The sequence below is a fragment of the Oryx dammah genome, unplaced genomic scaffold (assembly GCF_014754425.2).
Source record: "Oryx dammah isolate SB20612 unplaced genomic scaffold, SCBI_Odam_1.1 HiC_scaffold_28, whole genome shotgun sequence".
In the NCBI taxonomy this organism is placed as follows: Eukaryota; Metazoa; Chordata; class Mammalia; order Artiodactyla; family Bovidae; genus Oryx; species Oryx dammah.
In genome coordinates, this window is record NW_024070212.1 from 84,510,653 (window position 1) to 84,535,444 (window position 24,792).

Sequence of the window (24,792 nt, forward strand, 5' to 3'; positions counted from 1 at the left end):
TCCCCATACATACATATATATATATATATTTTTTTTAAAAGACCTGATACCAGTGCCTTGATATCTAGACACACAGCAAGTATTCAATAAAAATTGGCTGTTATTATTTTTTTAAGTTATGGAAACTAAGTAAATTCAAATTAGTGGTTCTTAATGAAGGGTGAACATCATAACCACCCAAGGTCACATATTTTTACCTCCTTTGTCCCAAAGGAGGTAGGGACCCTTAAACTTCTCTATAGAGATTTGCTTTACTGATGACAAATGAAAGAAGAAATCCTTCCCCAGGATTTCACTCAACATAGTAGATAAAGAAGGACTGTCATTGACCCCATAGTTAAGAAATACTGCAGGCAGCAGCAGGACTCCCAGGCTCTGGGGGTCTGTACCTCAATTCTGATGCTTTTGGTAGGTGTGGATGAGAAGCAATGATAGGAAGACTGCATTCCACTCCTGCTCCAACAAGCCTGGGTATATTCAATTCTCTCCTGCCCTCCCTGGACTTGCAGCCTCTGAACACTGACAGCCTGTGGTTTCCTGGCATCTGCTCATTTTTTCACACACACAATAGCTCCTAGAACTTTGGTGACACTCTCACACTCCCTGACTCGCAGCACCCTGATCACATCCATAGGAAGGCTAGACAAAAGCTGCAAATGGGGGGAGACAGGTTGCCCAACAGATTATTGTTTCTAAATGGCCCATTGTCCACACCCCACCTTGAAGCTGTTTAACTAAATTTAGCTTCACCTTAAAAGTTAAAACCAAAAATAAAGACTAAAGAGAAAGAAAAATGAAAGTAGAAACTTGTGTGCACTTTCTGTACAGGTTTCACCACAGTGCTCCATTTTCTCCCTAAAACAAAGCCATGAAGTTTTTGTCCCTCTTTAACCAAAAAAGGAGAAGGAGCTGGCAACCCACTCCAGTATTCTTGCCTTGAGATTTCTGTGGATGGAGGAGCCTGGTGGGCTGCCGTCTATGGGGTCACACGGAGTCGGACACGACTGAAATGACTTAGCAGCAGCACCACCACCAACCCAAAAGGGAACCTGGGACTAAGAAGGATTACATAACTTATCCAAGTTCACCCAGCTGATCAATGGCAGAGCAAAACTTTGAGCTAAGGAGTATTTGGCTCCAGCCTTTACATGAATTTGTACAGTTTAAATAAATGTGTACCTACCTACTACTGTTAGACAACACAGAGAAGGCCTCTTAAGTGGTCTATTAATATATACACAAAAAATAAGTGAATGAATGGACAGATGAAGGAAACTGTAAGCTAAGGTTGTTTCAAACTTACATCACCTCCTCTATGACCTCTACCGTGCTGACCCTTCTCTCTGTCACTATCATGGAAGGCTTATAAATCAGAATCTGGGATATCCATTAATATTTATGCAGAAATCACAATTTGTGATTATCTTTTTACTTGCTCAGTATTAATTCTCCCTTTTTCTTTAGTAGTAAGAGAAACAATTTCACTCAAGTCACAAGGCATTCAACTTTATCTGGCTCCAGTCTAGCTGCATGCGAGCATAAACCAATGATATGCAAGCAAAAGTATTATGCAGATCTTCAAAGAACACTCTTTAAAAAGGCTGACTCAGGTGTGTACATCCTTTTTATGCACCTCCAACCTTCTTTCAGCAATGCGTGAACCGTGAACTTCCTGATGTTCAAGCTGGTTTTACAAAAGGCAGAGGAACCAGAGATCAAATTGCCAACATCTGCTGGATCATCGAAAAAGCAAGAGAGTTCCAGAAAAACATCTATTCTGCTTTATTGACTATGCCAAAGACTTTGACTGTGTGGATCACAATAAACTGTGGAAAATTCTGAACGAGATGGCAATACCAGACCACCCGAACTGTCTCTTGAGAAACCTATATGCAAGTCAGGAAGCAACAGTTAGAACTGGACATGGAAGAACAGACTGATTCCAAATAGGAAAAGGAAACAAGGCTGTATATTATCACCCTGCTTATTTACCTTATATGCAGAGTACATCATGAGAAACTCTAAGGCTAGAAGAAGCACAAGCTGGAATCAAGATTTCCAGGAGAAATATCAATCACCTCAGCTATGCAGATGACACCACCCTTATGGCAGAAAGTGAAGAGGAACTAAAAAGACTCTTGATGAAAGTGAAAGAGGAGAGTGAAAAAGTTGGCTTAAAGCTCAACATTCAGAAAACGAAGATCATGGTATCTGGTCCCATCACTTCATGGGAAATAGATGGGGAAACAGTGGAAACAGGGTCAGACTTTATTTTTGGGGGCTTCAAAATCACTGCAGACAGTGATTGCAGCCATGAAATTAAAAGACACTTACTTCTTGGAAGGAAAGTTATGACCAACCTAGATGGCATATTCAAAAGCAGAGACATTACTTTGGCAACAAAGGTCCATCTAGTCAAGGCTATGGTTTTTCCAGTGGTCATGTATGGATGTGAGAGTTGGACTGTGAAGAAAGCTGAGCGCCGAAGAATTGATGCTTTTGAACTGTGATGTTGGAGAAGACTCTTGAGAGTCCCTTGGACTGCAAGGAGATCCAACCAATCCATTCTAAAAGAGATCAATCCTGGGTGTTCTTTGGAAGGACTGATGCTAAAGCTGAAACTCCAGTACTTTGGCCACCTCATGCAAAGAGTTGACTCATTGGAAAAGACTCTGATGCTGGGAGGGGTTGGGGGCAGGAGGAGAAGGGGACAACCGAGGATGAGATGGCTGGATGGCATCACTGACTCGATGGACATGAGTTTGGGTGAACTCCGGGAGTTGGTGATGGACAGGGAGGCCTGGCATGCTGCAATTCATGGGGTTGTAAAGAGTTGGACACGACTGAGTGATTGAACTGAACTGAACCTTCTTTCTTCCTGATACATGAAATGTGGGCTGAAAACTCTCTACTCCAGCAGCCATTTTGAGGTCTCAAAGTCATGAGATATCTTTGAGGACAGAAGTCAGGCCCAAAAATAGTGAAGTAAAAATGCCAAAACAGTTAGTGTCCTTGATGACTTCATGGGACTTTCAAAGTAGCCCAAGACTATACATCTGGATATATTTACAGAAGAGAATGAACACTTATGTGTTCAAACCACTGTGATTTTAAAGTTTCTATTATTTCTATTACTCATCAGTGAAGAGATAAGGATCATGTTTCCTCTGTAAGAGTGAGAGAACTCTTTATTTCCCCAAAAATAAGGATAAAGGAAATCTAATATTTACAGGCCATTTCTCAGCACTATTATAAAGATACTGAAAAATAAGCTGATGCAAAAGGATGGCTGAATCATTTTTCATAGAACCTAGAAGAAATGTTTTATACTGTTGTTCTGAGAACACAACCATAAAACAATGCAAATCAAAGAGTTTTTGCATCAATCATATCAGAAATAAATGATATTTTCCCCAGAATTCTTTAATTTTATGATACTACCTCTACAATCCTTGTCAAGTTTCAACCAAGTTATGGCCAAAAAATGTTACCTCTAAAATGACCTAAATCCAATCAGTTTTCCTTTAATTCAATATATTGCTAACCAAAAAAAAAAAAAAAAATCAAGTCATTAACAACAATGAGAATCCATTTTGCAGTTATGAGAGTAGCTATAATTAAAAAAAAAACACAAAAACAAATGTTGGTGAAGATGTAGAGAAATCAGAATCCTTATACGTTGCCGGTGGGCATACTGAATGATGCAAGGGCTATGGAAAAGTTCAGTGGGTCCTCAGAAAGCTAAACAAGGGATTGCCATGTGACCCAGCAATTAAACTCCTAGTTAAATACCAACAAGAACTGAAAGAAGAGACTCAAAAATATATACCAATATTCCTGGTAGCATTATTCATTATAGCCAAAAGGAAGAAATGACCCAATTATCCATCAAGGGTCCACCAACAGATTAATGGAAAAGCAAAATGCAGTGCATGTATATAATGGAATATCATTCAGCCATAAAAAGGAAGGAAATTGTTATACATTACAACATGGATGAATATTGAAAGCATTATTGATAAGCCACACATAGAAAATCCTACTTACATGAGATTTCTATAATAGGCAAATTCATAAAGACAGAAAGTAGGTTGGACATTAACAAGGAGAGAGGGAAGGACTGAACTGGGAGTTGTTACTTAATGGTTAGAATTTGTATTTGAATAACAAGTTCTGGAGATAGTGGTAACAGCTGTTCAACACCATGAATGTAATTAATGCTATTGAACTGTATACTTAAAATGGCTTAAATGGTAAATTGTGTGCTGTAAATATTTAGCTATTATAACTCATAAAATAATCTATCAAAAGCACTAGCCTATCTAAATGAGTGACTTGTACAGTATATGAATTCTTTCACAATAAAGCTGTTTTTTTAATCAAATCTTATCTTGGATATGCAATGAGAGAGCTGATCAGGACATCAAGTACTAAGGAAGGGATGTGGACAGCAGGCACGTCACCAGAGGCAGCTATTATCGTAGAAGTCTCTCCCTCCTTCCTCCCATGCTGCCGTCTTGGACCCTGGGGAGCATTCAATGGCTACCCACTGGCTCTCCACACTGAGAGCAGCACCAGAGGAAGCAGAGCTGACTTTGCACCCCAGCCCCTGACTTAATTTTCTCCAAGAGGGTAAGGGAAATGCATCTGACTGTTGTGATACTGGAATATATTAAGCCATGTTTTAAGGGGTCACTGTGTTAAAGATGCCATTCTTAGATAACATGGAGCCCACACCGTTGCTCTCTATGACCAGGTGCAATCAGGGTGCCTTGGCTTCAAGAAAGCACACCTGAGCGGCAACTGCATTCATGCTGCTGACTCAGTTACTTGACTTGATGACATTTGGTTGGTGTACCAGGCCAGCCGTCCTCCATATAAGCACACATACACCTGCATATGTGGGTGCTGCTTTAGCCTCACTTCTGAGTTGCTTTATCCATCCAGTATACTAGAAGCTCTACACATTAGAAGTTAATGAGTATTTTCCAAAATTACGAGGTAGGTGTTCATTGTTCATTTAGCTAATATGCTCTTTACGTAGTCTCTATCAGTCAGAACCCCAGTGGCAAGGAAAGGTGAGTGGTACTTTGAACACTTAACCAATAGGTATGTGCATGCACGTTACTCCGTCATGTCTGACTCTTTACAACCCTAAGGACTGTAGCCCACCAGGCTCCTCTGTCCATGGAATTCTCCAGACAAGAAACGGGAGTAGGTTGCCATTCCCTTCTCCAGGGGATCTTCCCGACTGGGAGATTAAACCAGGGTCTCCCACATTACAGGCAGATTCTTTACTGTCTGAGCCACCAGAAAAGCCCCAACCAAAGGGTACCTGTTGGGAATGCACATAGTGAGTCTGTTAGTGTTAGTCACTCAGTTGTGTCCGACTCTTGTGACGCCACGGACTGTAGCCTGCTAGGCTCCTCTGTAAGGAATCCTCCAGGCAAGATTACTAGAGTGGGTTGCCATTTCCTACTCCAGGGGATCTCCCTAACCCAGGGATCGAACCCTGGTCCCTTTCATTTCAGGCAGATTCATTACCATCTGAGCCATTAGGGAAGCATTGGCAGGCAGGTTCTTTACCACTAGCACCACCTGGAAGGCCCAAAATAGTGAGGATTAATGCTAATTGTCCTAAGTGTGATTAACAGCACTGTGTTTAGATAGGAGGACAGTACTCCTGGGGACCACACTGCAGAATTTATGAAGAAAAATATGGTATTTGGAATTCATTTATAAATGGCTTAGCAAAATAAACACATATTTGCATGTCAGAGCACTTTTGAGCACAATGTAACAAAAACATTAACTGATGAATGTAGTTTATTGTAAAGATATGGTGTGCCATATATCATTCTCTCAACTTTTCTGTAGCTTTAAATTTGTTTCAAAAATAATACCTTGGGGGAAATACTAAGACAAACAAACAAAAAAAAGAATGCTCAACAATATTTAAGAAAACACTGAAATCCAATATTAATATTAGTAGTTGACATAAATAGGTAATTGATACTTATAATACTAATAGTTGTTGATGTTAATTGGCATAACTTAATAGAATAAGTAGTTATTAATATAAGAAAAAATAAATGCATTTAATAACATAAATACACATTAAAATAAGCAATCATTTTAAGGTTAAAAATTGACAGAGACATATCATATAGATATAGGATAGAATATTAAACAGGTATCAAAAACATGTTTTCAGATAATATCTATTGATATGGAAAATACAATAATGAGTAAAATAAACTGTGCAAGGCAGATTTATAATTTAATAAATGAAACACAGTAATAGCAGTCTAATTTTACTAAATTTTTGAAATCTTGGAGATTATACTTGGAAAATGACAATAGATGTGGATCAATAACCTGCCAGAATCTTCTCCTAACAGATTAGCAAATAACCATAAGGAAAATAACAATATATTAATATCCCTCAACCCCAAACATAGAGAACCATGCAAATACAGACAATAAATGCAATTTTAAAAAGATTACAGTTCTAAAGAACATAAATTCATCTCTTAAAGTAGAAAATATTTACCAACAACCTTCACAGAATTTTACATTATAGTAGGCAAGAGTCGGACATGACTGAGTGACTGAAATGAACTGAACTGAACTGAGGAGGGAGAGAAGTAATATATAACATATACAAAATGTAAGGAAAAATAAACCTGAGATTCTAGAAGCTTAGTCCTGCTTTCCCACATGCCATAGAAAAGTCTCAGAAATTCTAACATATAACTTCTAAAGCAAACTAATCAAACAGTCTCTTGTGCATAAGGAACCTGGTCATCATTTCTTTTAGTCCTAAGCAATAAAAACAAATGAATTGAGGATAAATCTCCTATGAAAATTCAAAGTAATTTATGTAGATAGCTCTTCCTTAAGAAAATAGAGCAGAACTCCTTTCTACTCCTTGTTGTGACCTGTGAATGGTGATTTCTTTCCAAAAACTACAAGATAGGAAGAGGAAAGCAGTAACTTTACATTGGAGAAACCTGGCAAACGTTATACCTCAGCCACAAGATCAAGGTCAACATCAACACTGATATACTAACAGTATGTACCCTTGATATATGATGTGATATGATATATGATATGACATGACATGATATGATAATAACAGTACTCAACAGAAAATGGCACTGCAGTCTTCCAAAAACATACTACTCATGTCTCATCATGAGATAAACATTAAACAAATTACATTAGAGGGACATGCTATAATATATATAACCACTCTTGGAAACCATCAAGGTCATCAAAAATAGAGAAAGTGGAGAAATTGTCAAAGTCATGAAGAGATTAAGGAGATATGATTACATGTATGTGGTATCCAAAATCGGATCTTGGAATTAAAAAAAGAAAGCCCATTAGGTAAAAGCTAAAGACATATGACTAGGTACAGAATTTAGTTAATAATAATATAGCAACACTGGTTCATCAACTGTTTATGAATGTATCACACTAATATACGATGTTAATAATAAGGGAAACTGGGTGTCAAGTATATCGGAACCCTCATACTATCTTCACAACTTTCCTGTAAATCTAGAATCAGTTTAACATAAAGCCTACTTGAAATTATAATTGGATTTAAAAGGACATACTTTTAGACAGTTTACAAGTATTGCTAATCCCTGATAATCCAGGAGGAACTTCTCTCAGATCCCAGTGTTAGAAGCAGCTCTACTCCTGAACAGCAACTGGGTTCTCATCTGTTCACTCAGTTCATCTTGATTATATTCTCAATTTTTCTTTCGTGACTAGGAAGTTTGCAAACAAATCTGTTGGTAATTAAGAAGAACCATGTAGTTCTTATGACATTCTTAACTTTATGTTCAGTTCAGTTCAGTCGCTCAGTCATGTCCGACTCTTTACGACCCCATGAATCGCAGCAGGCCAGGCCTCCCTGTCCATCACCATCTCCCGGAGTTCACTCAGACTCACGTCCATCGAGTCCGTGATGCCATCCAGCCATCTCATCCTTGGTCATCTCCTTCTCCTCCTGCCCCCAATCCCTCCCAGCATCAGAGTCTTTTCCAGTGAGTCAACTCTTCACATGAGGTGGCCAAAGTATTGGAGTTTCAGCTTTAGCATCATTCCTTCCAAAGAAATCCCAGGGCTGATCTCCTTCAGAATGGACTGGTTGGATCTCCCTGCAGTTCAAGGGACTCTCAAGAGTCTTCTCCAACATCACAGTTCAAAAGCATCAGTTCTTCTGTGCTCAGCTTTTATATAGTCCAATACTCACATCCATACATGACCACAGGAAAAACCATAGCCTTGACTAGTCAGACCTTTGTTGGCAAAGTAATGTCTCTGCTTTTGAATATGCTCTCTAGGTTGGTCATAAATTTTCTTCCAAGGAGTAAGCATCTTTTAATTTCATGGCTGCAATCACCATCTGCAGTGATTTTGGAGCCCAAAAAAATAAAGTCTGACCCTGTTTCCCCATCTATTTCCCATGAAGTGATGGGACCAGATGCCATGATCTTAGTTTTCTGAATGTTGAGCTTTAAACCAACTTTTTCACTCTCCTCTTTCACTTTCATCAAGAGGCTTTTTAGCTCCTCTAGGGCTTCCCTGGTGGCTCAGATGTTAAAGAGTCTGCCTGCAATGCCAGAGACCTGGGTTCGATCCCTGGATCAGGAAGATCCCCTGGAGAAGGAAATGGCAACCCACTCCATTATTCTTGTCTGGAAAATCCCACGGATGGAGGAGCCTGGTGGGCTACAGTCCACAGGGTGGCAAAGAGTCAGACACGACTGAGTGACTTCACTTTTCTCTCACTTTCACTTTCTGCCATAAGAGTGGTGTCATCTGCATATCTGAGGTTATTGATATTTCTCCTGGCAATCTTGATTCCAGGTTGTGTTTCTTCCAGTCCAGCATTTCTCATGATGTACTCTGCATATAAGTTAAATAAGCAGGGTGACAATATACAGCCTTGATGTATTCCTTTTCCTATTTGGAACCAGTCTGTTGTTCCATGTCCAGTCCTAACTGTTGCTTCCTGACCTGCATACAGATTTCTCAAGAGGCAGGTTAGGTGGTCTGGTATTCTCATCTCTTTCAGAATTTTCCACAGTTGATTGTGATCCACACAGTCAAAGGCTTTGGCATAATCAATAAAGCAGAAATATATGTTTTTCTGGTCTATTAATATTTCACTCCATTGTGATTTCATTCCATTTTTCACATCTTTATCACTGTTTTCATCTTCTATTACTAGTCACTTCAAATCTCTTTAGGGATATTTATCTGTATATATGGTTTTGTCTGATTACATAAAATTTTATTATACAAATTTCTGACTTCCCATTTCTCATGTTACCAAATTTCTGGACTATTAGCCACTAAAGGCTGCTTCTGCTGCTGCTAAGTCACTTCAGTCGTGACCGACTCTATGTGACCCCAGAAATGGCAGCCCACCAGGCTCCTCTGTCCCTGGGATTCTCCAGGCAAGAACACTGGAGTGGGTTGACATTTCCTTCCAATGCATGAAAGTGAAAAGTGAAAGTGAAGTCGCTCAGTCGTGTCCGACTCTTAGCGACCCCATAGACTGCAGCCTACCAGGCTCCTCTATCCATGGCAGTTTCCAGGCAAGAGTGCCGGAGGGGGTCACCAGTGCCTTCTCTGTACTAAAGGCTATGATGTGGCAAATTACTAAAACATGGAGCTTCAGTTCTTGAATGGTAAAATGGTGACACCATAACCTGTTCTACCTGATGTTTAGGAAGACTAAAGAGGTTCACACTTGTTAAAATATTAGCTCAGATACAGAGAATGCACTCAATAAATGATGATGATGATTATATAAATTCAGTCACTTCAGTTCAGTTCAGTCGCTAAGTCGTGTCCAACTCTGCAATCCCATGAATCACAGCACGCCAGGCCTCCCTGTGCATCACCAATTCCCGAAGTTCACTCAAACTCACGTTCATCGAGTCAGTGATGCCATCCAGCCATCTCATCCTCTGTTGTCCCCTTCTCCTCCTGCCCCCAATCCGTCCTAGCATCAGCGCCTTTTCCAATGAGTAAACTCTTCGCATGAGGTGGCCAAAGTACTGGAGTTTCAGCTTTAGCATCAGTCCTTCCAATGAACACCCAGGACTGATCTCCTTTAGAATGGACTAGTTGGATGTCCTTGCAGTCCAAGGGACTCTCAAGAGTCTTCTCCAAAACGACAGTTCAAAAACATCATTCTTCCGTGCTCAGCTTTTTTCACAATCCAACTCTCATATCCATATATGACCACTGGAAAAATGATAGCCTTGACTAGATGGATCTTTGTTGGCAGAGTAATGTCTCTGCTTTTCAATATGCTATCTAGGTTGGTGATAACTTTCCTTCCAAGGAGTAAGCGTCTTTTAATTTCATGGCTGCAGTCACCATCTGCAGTGATTTTGGAGCCCCCCCAAAATAAAGTCTGATACTGTTTCCACTCTTTCTCCATCGATTTCCCATGAAATGATGGGACCAGATGCCATGATCTTCGTTTTCTGAATGTTGAGCTTTAAGCCAACTTTTTAACTCTCCTCTTTCACTTTCATCAAGAGGCTTTTTAGTTCCTCTTCACTTTCTGCCAGAAGGGTGGTGTCATCTGCATATTTGAGGTTATTGATATTTCTCCTGGCAATCTTGATTCCAGCTTGTGATTCTTCCAGCCCAGCGATTCTCATGATGTACTCTGCATAGAAGTTAAATAAGCAGGGTGACAATATACAGCCTTGATGTACTCCTTTTCCTATTTGGAACCAGTCTGTTGTTCCATGTCCAGTTCTAACTGTTGCTTCCTGACCTGCATATAGGTTTCTCAAGAGGCAGGTCAGGTGGTCTGGTATTGCCATCTCTTCCAGAATTTTCCACAGTTTATTGTGATCCACACAGTCAAAGGTTTTAGCATAGTCAATAAAGCAGAAAGAGATGTTTTTCTGGAACTCTTTTGCTTTTTCCATGATCCAGCAGATGTTGGCAATTTGATTTCTGGTTCCTCTGCCTTTTCTACAACCAGCTTGAACATCTGGAAGTTCTCGGTTCACATATTACTGATACCTGGCTTGGAGAATTTTGAGCATTATTTTACTAGCATGTGAGATGAGTGCGATTGTGCGGTAGTTTGAGCATTCTTTGGCATTGCCTTTCTTTGGAACTGGAATGAAAACTGACCTTTTGCAGTCTTGTGGCCACTGCTGAGTTTTCCAAATTTGCTGGCATATTGAGTGCAGCACTTTCACAGCATCATCATTTAGGATTTGAAACAGCTCAACTGGAATTCCATCACCTCCACTAGCTTTGTTCACAGTGATGCTTTCTAGGGCCCACTTGATGTCACATTCCAGGATGTCTGGCTCTAGGTGAGTGATCCACACCATCGTGATTATCTGGGTCGTGAAGATCTTTTTTGTACAGTTCTTCTGTGTATTCTTGCCACCTCTTCTTCATATCTTCGGCTTCTCTTAGGTCCATAACATTTCTGTCCTTTATCGAGCCCATCTTTGCATGAAATATTCCTTTGGTATCTCTAATTTTCTCGAAGAGATTTCTAGTCTTTCCCATTCTGTTGTTTTCTTCTATTTCTTTGCATTGATTGCTGAGGAAGGCTTTCTTATCTCTCCTTGCTATTCTTTGGAACTCTGCATTCAGATGCTTATATCTTTCCTTTTCTCCTTTGCTTTTTGCTTCTCTTCTTTTCACAGCTATTTGTAAGGCCTCCCCGGACAGCCATTTTGCTTTTTTGCATTTCTTTTCCATGGGGATGGTCTTGATCCTGTCTCCTGTACAATGTCACAAACCTCCATCCATAATTCATCAGGCACTCTATGAGATCTAGTCCCTTAAATCTGTTTCTCTCTTCCACTGTATAATCATAAGAGATTTGATTTAGGTCATACCTGAATGTTCTAGTGGTTTTCCCTACTTTCTTCAATTTAAGTCTGAATTTGGCAATAAGGAGTTCATGATCTGACCCACAGTCAGCTTCTGGTCTTGTTTGTGCTGACTAGAGAGCTTCTCCATCTTTGGCTGCAAAGAATATAATCAATCTGATTTTGGTGTTGACCATCTGGTGATGTCTGTATGTAGAGTCTTCTCTTGTGTTATATAAATTACTATTAACAAAAACAGTGATAATTATTTTCATCGATATAATGAAAAGCATGGGCTTCTCTGGGGGCTCAGTGGTGAAGAAGCCACTTGCCAGTGCAGGAGACGCCGGTTTGATACCTGGGTAGGGATGAGCCCCTAGAGAAGAGAATGGCAACCTATCCAGTATTCTGAACTAGAAAATTTCATGCACAGAGGAGCCTGGTAGGCTGCAGACCATGAGGTCGCAAGAGAGACACAACCTAGCAACTCGAACAACAATGCTGAAAAGAATGGAACTGAATTACAAATTAACCAAAGGCCAAAGTGATGATTTTCTCAGTGACCCAGATAAACAAGAGTAGCTGCCATATTTTGGAGGATAAGATCAATAAATAAAGGGCGAAGGGCAAACGAGAAGAGAGAAAAACAGATAAGAGGAGGAAAAAGAAGACTTCTTACACAGTCACTGCCAAAAACAAGTCTGAAGGCTTAAGACAAGGTGAAATCTGATCACTTTTTAGCTATGACTCCACTAGAATAATAAAAAATAAAGGAAAAAAAAAACACCCTCTAGCTTTTTTGGCACCCAATTACCCCAAAGCTCCCAAAACAATCACAATAAGAGCCAGATAAACACCAAATCTGACGCTTTCACTGGCACAGAGGATGCCAAGTTCATTTTCCACTGCCCAAAGTTTGTTTGGCATTGGTACATTCAAACTCAGATCCTCATCTTCCTTATTCTAGAAGATGGACAGACAATGGGGAATTTTCATTACAACAACTATGAGTTCTTTAAATCCTATGTGCTATACATTTTAGCCACGGTACCTCTAACTCTGATCGGATGTCCCGATGAGGACCTGAATTTGAGTTGGGAGGATTAGTAGTAATTTCCTCCAGTTTCTCACAGACAGTACGTGGCAGAGACACTGAACTCAGGTCCCCTGACTACAACGGTTCCCCTCTTTCTGCTGTGCCAGAAACTTAATGCAAAGATTTCCTGCCAAAATTGATAAAGAAAACTAAATAAAATTGCTAATTCTTTCAAAAACTTTCCCAGTGCTGTGTCAGAAGTTTTTCTGTCACCTCATTCAGTCAGTCCATACAATAACTCCATGGAGTAAGTACTGTCATTCCCCCAATTATGTTTATAATTGAGAAAGCTCAATGGTTTCCTGTTTCACCCTGATCATGCAAGTTGAAATAGAGAAGAAAGAAAGAAGAATTTGAAGAAACAATAGTAAAGACAGATGTCAGAGAGACATGTGCCAGGGAGAGAGCAACTGTCTTAACAAGAGGAATGTGATGCCTAGTGTCCAGGGTCCGTGGCTCAGCTTTTCAAGAGAGGGAAGTGGGAAGAGGGGCCTCTGAAGGTGCTGGCAAGTACTGGCAAAGGCCGGGGGAGGGGTCTACAAATTCATACCAAGTAGAATGAGTCATGAGTGTCTCAGTCAAGAAAAAAATGGTAGGGATGACTGGACTAGTCAGTAAGTCATTTCTGAGCACTAATCTTTCTGCATCCTCAGGCTTTCAGATCGTCACGGGTAGGCAACAGAAGCCCCCAAGCATGTTCTGATAAGCCAACCAGAAGTTGTCCATTTTTAAATTCACCAAATTAATTTGACTCTTTAAAACACTTCTAATCCTTCACAGGAATGGACCAATTTACCATCACATATTACTTCCATGTATGCTGGGCACTGTTGTCCCAACTTACCTGACCATATAACCACCTGGGGCCCTTGTTAATCACACATATTCCCAGGTATCCCATGGAGATTCTGATTCAGCAGGTTTAAAACTGGAAGTCCTGGAGATGTGGGCTTTGAATGATCCAGCTGATTCCCATAAGCAGGCTAGTTTGGACAGAATTGTTTTAATAGGACTTTGCCAATAGGCTCGCAAGGCACATTTTATAGATACGGGAAGAGAGATACAAACAAGAGAAGGCCAGGCCCAAGGTCACCAAACTCTTGTGTGGCAGAACTGAGGATAAGTTACCCTGCAACTCCACAGCATATATGCATGCCACAGCATTTACATCTATCTGAGCCAGATCTAATTTCAAAAGCAAGCTTCCTGGTGTGTTAACATGACATCAGACGCTTGGAAATGGGGGTGTGGACAATCTAGCACCATCAGAAAAAAAAACAAGGGATAGTTAGGGAGCTTGGAATTGACAGTTAAAATAACCAACAAGGACCTAGTGTACAGCACAGAAAATTCTGCTCAATGACATGTGGTAGCCTGGATGGCAGGGGAGTTTGGGGGAGAATGGATACATGTATATGTATGGCTGAGTCACTCCGTTATACACCTGAAACTATCACAACATTATTAATCAGCTATAAGCTAAGTCACTTCAGTTGTGTCCGACTCTGTGCGACCCCATAGATGGCAGCCTACCAGGCTCCCTCGGCCCTGGGATTCTCCAGGCAAGAAAACTGGAATGGGTTGCCATTTCCTTAATCAGCTATACTCGAATACAAAATAAAAAAGTTTAAATAAAAACAACAACAACAACAAAACCCAGGAAGACATCACTATACTGGACTGATTAACACCCAAGGAAAGAAAAGGGAAACTGAGGTCCTCTGCCATCTTTAGTTGTGCCTTTAAGTCCTCAAGGCTTGCAGGCTAACGGATTGTTGCTGATACCCACCCTATTAGCACTGCTTTGACTTTAGGTCCATTTGGCTAAATTAATCAAAACACTTCCTTCACTACTGCACAAAAATAGGGGGGAAAAAACTAGAGAAAGGTCCTTCCTCAAATAACTGTGGACAATCAATATCACAACAAAAGAGGAAGGTCCAGATGAGACATTCACCCAAACCCCGCTCCTCACTGATGGTAACAAGATGACGGTGACTAATTGCATGTTCTGGGGTCAAGTTCAGAACACTCCTCCAGAGCCCTCTCCCCAGAGAAAGGTGGGTACCTGAGGTTTGCCAAGGCCATTTTTATATGCATGTGAATCCCCTCTACTCTAGCGTTTCACGAAGAGGAGGGGAGAATAATCAACAAAATGAATAAAGTGCTTGTGAAAAGTATCTTCTTTCTGGAAGGCCCTGCTGCTGAATGAACCACTATACTCCCATCAACTCTCCACTAGGAAAGTCCAAATCATACAAAATGAGACAAACGGAAAGAGCACAGGGAAAATGAAACTGCCCGTTCCAGCTTCTCATTAGTTAAATAAAAAGGAAAATGGAGAAGATTTAAAAGAGAGAAATTTAAGATACACCTAAATATATACACTGAAGCAGGTTTATCTGTCCTTTGGGAAATGATCTTTCTTATATGCAATTATGAGTCATTTCTAAGATAAGAAGACTCCTGCCCTTGTGCATCCCCTGAAATTTGAGGTCAAGATGACAATAGGTTTGCATGCTTTGAGAGTTCATGTCCTATCTGTCCAAATATATGCACATCTGTGCACACATCCACTCTGTTTACTGCAGCAGCTGCAACACACTTGAGTATTTTTTTAAATTGTCAGGTGTGTGCCAGATAGCACATGACTTATGTATAACATTCAAAATTTATTAAGATATACTATTGATTTCAACATACATACCTTTATCCTCTGGGATGATTCAGGTACATTGATACAAAAAGCAAAATAGCTTCATTAACACCAATCTAGTTAAAGTTAAAATCAGCTTCCTTAAAAAAATGTATCTCTTGCCTTAATTTTCGGGGCCTAAAATGTTTCTTTTCTTCATCATGTAAAAAAGTGGCTTTGGAAAAACAGTCACATTTCACAACAGACTATTCACATCTCCTTTAAATGTGTCCAATTTTAATGAATGGTCTTCACCTTGGATACACACATTCCAGGCCTCATAAAAACAATGGTGTTTGGGCATGTGCAGTGGAGGTGGAAGATGGATTCAAGATGTTTCAAGTATGCAAAATCACATGCAGATGTCCAAACAGTACATCCAGTCAAAGCGAGTTAAGAAAGCAATATATATACAGACACCCAAGAATGGATGAACACAAATAAAATCCAACTTGTAATTAACATACCGTGCTGTGACACCTGTTGCCTTCCACGATAAGAAGTCTGGGAGATCAAAGAAATGTCCCGCCTTATCCCAGCAAGTCTCTCTCAAGTTCTGCCAAATTAAATATATATTAGAATCAATTACAGGCTATTTTTTCTCCTCCTCTTCTCTCCATAATGTTTCAAAATTTTCAAAACAAAAGCATAGCCAACAATGCCCAAGAAAACATCTGTGCAGGGGCTGGGAAATGGTGGTGGGGAGGGGAGTATACAAGCAGTACACAAGAAAGAAAAACTGGCAATTATTGATCCTTCCAAAAATGACTATAATTTCCCTTTTATTCCTCTTTGCCAACCTGGAGTGGGAAGAAGTACACTTTGCAAGGGTACCCAATCCATCTTTCCAGTGAAGGGCAAGGGGATACATTTCAAGACATATACAAAGACTTCAAAGCTGAACAGCTGGGAACTGGGGAGAAAAATCACACTAAGAAACTACCTGATGAAATGTGAGGTGTCCTGCCATGAAAACCTCTCCCCACGCTAACAGGTTCCAAAAACAACAGGAATGATCGCCTCTTGTCCACAAAGAACTTCCAATCTAAGCCAGACAGAATGGTACTGAATCCACCTATCCTTATACCTTTTTAAAATATTTGTTGCTTCCAATTTCTTCCACATTGCCAATTTGGCCAGATTTTTTTTTTTTTTTTCTTACCACTGGGCTTTTTTCTTTTCTCTGCCACATGTGTCTGGAACTCTCCTTCCTCACTTACCACCTTGTTCCCTCCTAGGGTCCACACTGCCCTGCCCCTTTTGGTTAACCAGATCCACAGATCCACCCTTCCCTAGGGAGGCCATCCACAATCTCCTCCTCGGGTTGGGGGAGGTCTGGCTGTCTTACAACCTCTATCACCTCACAAGTATGTGTATAATGTCCTTCTCTCCTGCTAGACTGCAAGCCTCATGGGGCCAAGGACCTCTTCAGCCTCGTGTCCTATAATATCCCAAGACTGTCTTCTCTCCTCCTCCACACAGGACTGGACCCTCAGCTGCGAGGTGGAAATCACATGCCCCCGGCCCCGGTCTGGAGTCTCCTCCAAGGGTAGGAGACAACACGCTTAACTGGACAAGGGACAGACATGTGACCTGGCGGGGCCAATTCGATTCCTTCTCCCAGGAATTTAGAATCAGGATCCAATTATAGTCATTTAACTTCTGCCTTCGAGTGGAATGGGAGGTGAGATAAAGCTGGAAACTGTGAAGTGGCCCTTTTTTTGCCAAGGACCTGGAGAAGTAGGACTTCATAAAGAAAAGAGCAATGCAGACAAGTGGCAGCAAGCAAGGTTTCCTACCATCCAGGCAACTCTCCGTGTCCTGGTTTCACTTATTCCCTCCCCAAGAGGCTACAACAAAACTGAGTGCACCAGAAGCTCAAGGGTGTCCTTGGGAACCCAGAGGCAACAAGGCAGAAAGTCCAAAAGAGACATATTCCAGTATCGGCTAGCGGGTAAGGTAGAGCAGACACTCAATAGATAGGGGTTGAACAACTAAGGAGAAGGCAATGGCACCCCACTCCGGTACTCTTGCCTGGAAAATCCCATGGACGGAGGAGCCTGGTGGACTGCAGTCCATGGGGTCGCTAAGAGTCAGACACAACTGAGCAACTTCACTTTCACTTTTCACTTTCATGCATTGCAGAAGGAAACGGCAACCCACTCCAGTGTTCTTGCCTGGAGAATCTCAGGGAGGACAGAGAAGCCTGGTGGGCTGCCGTCTATGGGGTCGCACAGAGTTGGACACGACTGAAGCAACTTAGCAGCAGCAGCAGGACAACCAAACTGCTTATTTTCACCTTTCAAACTTTCTCAGGTGAGGGGCACTTCAGAGTTTACAAAGGGTTTTCACGAGTGTTATCTCCATTGCTTGTGGTTTAGTTGCTAAGTTGTGTCCAACTCTTTGCGACCCCATAGACTGCAGCCCGCCAGGCTTCTCTGTCCATGGGATTTTCCAGATAAGACCACTGGAGTGGGTTGCCATTTCCTGCTCCAGAGGATCTTCCTGAACCAGGGATCAAACCCATATCTTCTGCATTGTAAGGCAGATTCTTTACTGCTGAGCCACCAGGGAAGCACCACGTGGCATACAAAAGTCCCAAGTGCTGTTATATCTATTTTACAGACATACCACTGGCCTTCATCTACATTGTCCTCAACTTCTATGAGTTCTTCCTATTTTCCCCTTCCCCATCACAACTTTCAGAACACAGACACTTACTCACAGCAGAGAAAATGAGTATTAACCCAGAACAGCGTCCCATTAAAACAACACTAACATCAAAAGGGCTCAGATGTAAAAGGCAGTACTAAGCCCATTTTCTGTTACTGCTGGTTGTTTTAAATTCCTAAGCATTTGGGTGAGCGCTTACATGCGGAAGGGGCTTCCCTGGTGGCTCAGACAGAAGAATCTGGCTGCAATGCAAGAGACCTGGCTTCAACCCCTGGATCAGGAAGATCCCCTGGAGAAGGGAATGGCTACCCATTCCAGTATTCTCACCTGAAGAAGTCCATGGACAGAGGAGCCTGGCAGGCTACAGTCCATGGGATCACACAGAGTTGGACACTACTGAGTGACTAACACATTTTCACTTTACACGTAGAAAGGGCTAAACTTTGCTTTGAACAACTATATATCTTAATGTTAAAAAAAGTAATACTTAAAGTTAACTAAATAGATCAAATGTAGTTCTGAACTAGCAGTACCTTTGTACACTAATAGATCACAGTCAGGAAATGGTAGCCTTTGAAATGATGAGTCAAATTACTAGCATGTCTTCTGGGTAGTCCCCCAGATTGCTTTCCACATGCTCTGTGGTTTCAGTGATCAATTCTCAGGGAGAAATGGCAGCTTCCTTCTAAAGACTCCAGAAATTCAAGGCCAATCAGAAAAAAACCACGAAACTGCTGCAGCAACAATCAGTGCTACCAGCCAAAGCCAAGCAGTCTTCCTCAACTGGGAAAGCAACTACTTCTGTTAGGTCTGGTGTACAGTCATTACAGACCTGAAGAATCGCAGCTTTCAGCCTGTAGCCAGGCACACAGGCTGCTGTGGACAATGGAACCCGGGCAGTACATCTCAAAGAGAACCTCAGGCCTCTGGCCAGAAAGAGACACTTCAGGGGCAGGAGGGGCAAGGCAGCCTGGTGGGTCATCTTTTCTTGAGACAATGCCAGCATCACCAGGCGAAAGCAGAGATCCCAGCTCAAACTCTCCACAGAATGACACACCAGAAATGGTATCATATTAGGAGTGTGGAGTATCCTTAAGAATGCCTCCCTTCTCAGGAGAGGAGACAGCAGTATGTACTCCGTCTTCTCCACAAGAGCAAAGTCTGCAACTCAGCCAGAAAAGGAGAGGGGGCAAGTGTGTGCCTGGATGAAAGGGATGTTCCGAAAGCCCAATCCCTTCCTGGGAGACATTGACACTGCTTAGCAGGCTCCCATGGTGCTCTTAGGTTGGGCTCCATGATTCACAAGTGTTCAGTCATCACATGCCAGACTGGCCAAGGGCCTATTACCCACTGTGGATTGATTTTTAATCCAGTTCTATGAGAAAATCTCTCCATCCCCGCCCCTCCCCAGTCAGTAGAGTCCCAGCCCTGGGCCTCAATCTTACTGAATTAATTCTACCTTTGGAACCACTGGGCCTGCATCAGACACAGTGACTGTGCTCTTAGATTTTTCCACAGCTTACAACAGTGCCGGCATCTCAAGATAGTACCTTGTCTCATTGGATTCTCAGGATGGTTCAGAGGTTGTAGGTGATACACAGTAGTCCACATGTCAAGGATATAGAAACTGAGGTTCGGGTGATAATACTTTGCCCAAAGTCAGACAAGATTTGGCCCAAACCTGCTCTAAAGTGAGGGTTCCTTTTTTCCACCAGGCCACAGTCACCACCTTGAAGCTCCCTGATCTATCAGAGCTGTAGGTTTTGGCCTTTTGAAAGCATCATGATAGAAGCTATTGCTGACAAAGGTCTGTATAGTCAAAGCTATGGTTTTTCCAGTAGTCATGTAGGGATGTAAGAGTTGGACCATAAAGAAAGCTGATGCTTGAGAAGACTCTTGGGAGTCCCTTGGACAGCAAGGAGATCAAACCAGTCAATCCTAAAGGAAATCAGCCCTGAATATTTATTGGAAGGACTGATGCTGAAGCTCCAATAATTGAGCCAACTGATGAGCAGAGCCAACTAAGGCCCAGATGCTGGGAAAGATTGATGGCAGGAGGAGAAGGGAGCAACAGAGAATGAGATGGTTAGATGGCATCACTGACTCAATGGACATGAGTTTGAGCAAACTCCAGGAGATAGTGAAGGACAGGGAAGCCTGGCATGCTGTAGTTCACTGGGTCACAGAGTCAGACATGATCCAGTAACTGAACAACAACAACAAAAAGGACAACAATAAATTTCAAAGATTTCACTTTCAATCCTGGACAAATCACTTAACTTCTATATACCTCAAAACCCTCATAAAACACAAATGGTACATGGGCTGGAGTAAACACAGAGCAGGTCCCTATCAAAAGACAACTTTAGACGCATCTCATAATCTGGGCATTGAATCCAGTTCAAACTAGGAGGTCTCTGTGCTGAAGGAGTGAAGTCTCTCCTACAGTTACCAAGCAACTTACAAAAGGTAGTCTTTTCAAGAAAAAAAGAAGAAGAAATCAGCAGTTACTGGGGTGTGTGACTTGGCAATCAAGGCTTCTGCATTCCAATAACAATCCTTTGAGCTAAGCAATCCCTCAGGCTTGAAAGCCACCAAAGAGAACAACTCTTTAAAAAAAAAAATCATCTATTACTTCATTAAAACTACAGCCTTTCTTGGGAGGAGACTACCACTCAAAGCACACACAGCTCTGGGTCTCAGCAGAGGCTGGAGGTAGAGTAGTAAACCCAAAGTTCAAGGCCAGGCAGCAACCACCCCACCAGCCCGGGGCATAGAGATGAAGCTTTCGCCCTTTCCTTCTCACTGCCATGTCCAGGGAGGCAGTGAGGTCTCTGCTGGCTTCTAGATGCCAAGGGAACTTTGGGATAAAATGAAGCAGATGTTGCAATGTACGTCGGGAGATGCCAGGGTCCAGGAACAGCGTGGAAAGTAGGGGTGACCAGTTAAAAAGGGATCATGAAGTATTTTGTTATGACTTGCACAGGGATTTTATCTGGGCTTCCTGTTGTGTACACTGAATGAAAGGGAGGAACAGAGCTTCCTACTTCCCCTCCCAGTAAAGGATCCTGCCGGATCATCCCCAATACTCACGTTGTTTTCCAGCACAAGGACACTCTGAAAAGGAAAAACTTATCCTCACTCTACATTTAAGACTGAGAAGTAGGGCACAGGCTGATAGCCCAGAGAGGACAGATGTTTCCGGAAAAAACTTTAATCCTTAATGTCATTCTTAAAAAAAAAAAAAAAGGCAAAAAACATGGACTGGGTCATGATCCCCAACTAGAAACTTTGCAGAATGAATGAAACAACTGTGCTTCAAACTCCCATCTACAGAGAAAAAAGAGCAAACACTGGAGATATCTCAAGTCAGACAGACAGATACACTGAGAGGTTTGTGCTACCAGAGGTATCTTTCTAAAAAACTTAAAACGTACCATGACATTTCTTTGTTTAAAATGGTTCGACAGTTCCCCATGGCCTGGAATCACATTTTATCTCCTTGGCACGGCTCTCGGGACACTTAACCTAGCTCCAACTTGGCCATTACTTGTATGACTCCTTCTGGGCTCACTGCCCATCACCTCTCTCTTCGCCACTCCCCACCCTGATCTCACCTCATTTCTTTCCCTTCCCCAAATGCACTGTACTCTTTCATACTCCCCCGTCTCTGTCGAGGCTGAAGCCTCTACTATAGGATTGACTTTCCCATCTTCTCTCATGATCAAATGTCTACCTGATTCAAATGCAGCTCAAATGTCACCTTTTCAGTGAATCTCTCCATCCCTTGCTGCGTCCTTATTATATACTCATACACCTAAGTCCATCTCAAAAGGACAAACTCCTGGAGGGCAAAAGCCAGCTAACTCCTAGAAAAAAGAAAGAAAAAGGTTTCAGGAGGTATAAAGAAATTTAAGATCAAACACTTCTAAAGTAAAATTACAATGAAGCTGGAGAAAGATGTGTGCAAAGGAAACAGTCGGTAATGAAGAAGATGATATATGATGATCATGTAATGAGCCTGATCGCAAGGTTTGGTGAGTCAGCCTCATAACTCATTTTTTTGTGTGTGGCCATATATCTACCTCTAATGACTAATCATAGACATTGTTCAGAGAAGGGAAAGGGCTTTGGGGCCGAGGTGGCTAAAAAAGACTTCATGGCAGAGAGATTTGAGCTGAAGCCTAAAGATCAAGTAGAAAAAAATATTTATGCTTCTGCTGAGAATGACACCCAAAAAACAAATGTACAGACACCAAGGGTTTAAGAGAGGTGGGATAAACTGGGAGATTGGAAATGATACGTATATACTCTACTGATACTGTGTATAAAATAACTAATGAGAACCTACTATATAGCTCAGAGAACTCTACTCAGTGCTGTGTGATGACCTAAATGGAAAGGAAATCCTAAAAAGAGGGGATATGTGTATACATATAGCAGATTCACTTTGCTGTTCAACAGAAACTAGCATGACACTGTAAAGCAACTATATTTCAATGAAAATTAATTTAAAAATAAAATAAAAGTGAATCTTCCTCAAAAATAAAATAAACTGACAAGGTAGATTATCCCTTTAGGAGAAGGATTTGTTTTACTGTACCTTCACAGAATTTATTTATAAAATGAAATAATTCCACTGGAAGATTTCAATTAATCTTTAAGAACTAGATATATACATGCATCCTCTCCCCATGCCTTCCCTGAAGCCCTGTGATTATACAGAGAGGTGAATTTATAATCCACACTAGAAATGATTCCCTCACCATAAAAATGTTATCATTTGTATGAAAACTGATCATATTCTACAAGGCTGACCTTGCCCAGGAATGTGATACCACCACAAGCATTAGGAAAACAAGGCTTTGGTATGTGAGCTCTAAGAACTTTGGAGTCAGGCAGACCTGAGTTTGACGACTGTCCTTGCCACTTTCCAACTGTAAAGCTTTAGGCAAATTAATTTCTCTAAGCCTCAGTTTCCTCTAATGCCACATGACTAGCACTGACCTCAAAGGACGTTGTGAGGGTTAAGTGAAATAACACGAGTGCCTAATAAGTCAATAGATCTTACTCCAATTACTGCTGCAGAACTTCATGAGTTTTAAAACACTTTGACATGCATGATCTCATCTGATCTGCCTAATTCTTTAAGGCAAAGAATAAGGGGAAGGTAAGAAATTATAAACTTCACCTTGCAGCTTGACAAAGTAGAAACCAGAAAGGGATCACAACTGTCCCAAGGTCACAGAACACGTAAGTGGAAAGACAGACTAAAATGCATTGACAGATCCCTAATGCCGCCTCGTGCTAGTCAGGAGTCTGCCTCCCCTACAGCACACCAAAGTGAAGCGGGGGACAGGAGAAAGATGCTATGGTGACCTGGGTACCACAGTTTCCAGTAGGCGGTACTGTCTCTGGAGCGGAGGATCCTAACAGAAGAGAGGGCTTTGGACTAGGTAAGGTCTTGGAACAGACATGACATAGAGTGGAAGATCTGGACAAGTAGAGGTTGAGTGGGGTCTTGCTTATCACTTCATTCTCCTGGACTCCTTCATGCCCTTCTCATCATTGCTTTTTTATCTCCTCCCTGAGCTCCTTTCTTTAGTTTCCCTTTAAATGCTGATGTTCTTGTCTCATCTAAATGCTCTTATTGTTCATGTGCTCCCTGAACAAGATGAATTATTTCCTAGGTTCCAACCAGCTACAAGTCAAATAACATGCATGATCTCAAACTGCCCCACTGAACCTCTAACTTGACAGGTCCATAACAGAATCCATTATTTCCCCCAAATGTTTCCCTCCTCCTCAGTGGACTAGTTACCCAATAAGTCATCTTCTCCTTCTCTCTCACGGCTTATATCCAATCATCCTTCTACTTTAAATTCCCAATTAATCTATGAAGCAGTCCCCACTTCTTCATTCCTCGGTATTAGTCGGAGCTCACCAAAGAAAAAGAATCAATATAGAAATGTAAGTTGGTGCAGATACTATGGGAAAGAGTATGGAGGTTCCTCAAAGAAGTAAAACTAGAATCACCATACAATCCAGCAATCCCACTCCTGGACATATATCCAGAGAAAACTACAGCTCAAAAAGATACATTCTCCCCAGTGTTCACGGCAGCATTATTCACAATACCCAAGACACGGGAACAACCTAAATCCTCATCAACAGATGAATAGAAAGAGAAGATGTGGTTCCTATATACAATGGAGCACTACTCAGCCATAAAAAGGAACACAGTAATGCCATTTACAGCAACACGGATACAACTACAGATGATCATACAAAGTCAGAAGGAGAAAGACAAACATGATATCACCCACATGTGGAATCTAAAATAGGAGACAAATGAACTTACCTACAAAACAGAGACAGACTCCTGGACATAAATACCAGACTTGTGGTTGCCAAGGGGGGAGGGGGCTGGGGAAGAGATGGAC

General features: G+C 41.5%; 1 protein-coding gene across 9 annotated transcripts in view; it reads right to left on the reverse strand.

Annotated features, from left to right (window-relative positions):
• FGGY (FGGY carbohydrate kinase domain containing) overlaps positions 1 to 24,792 on the reverse strand; it is a 497,520-nt gene that overhangs the window by 405,512 nt on the left and 67,216 nt on the right. For all 9 annotated transcript variants that reach the window (XM_040232739.1, XM_040232740.1, XM_040232734.1 and 6 more), the window contains exon 5: positions 16,144 to 16,232. In XM_040232739.1, the coding sequence (XP_040088673.1) occupies positions 16,144 to 16,232 (89 nt within the window). The remainder of the gene's footprint in view (positions 1 to 16,143; positions 16,233 to 24,792) is intronic.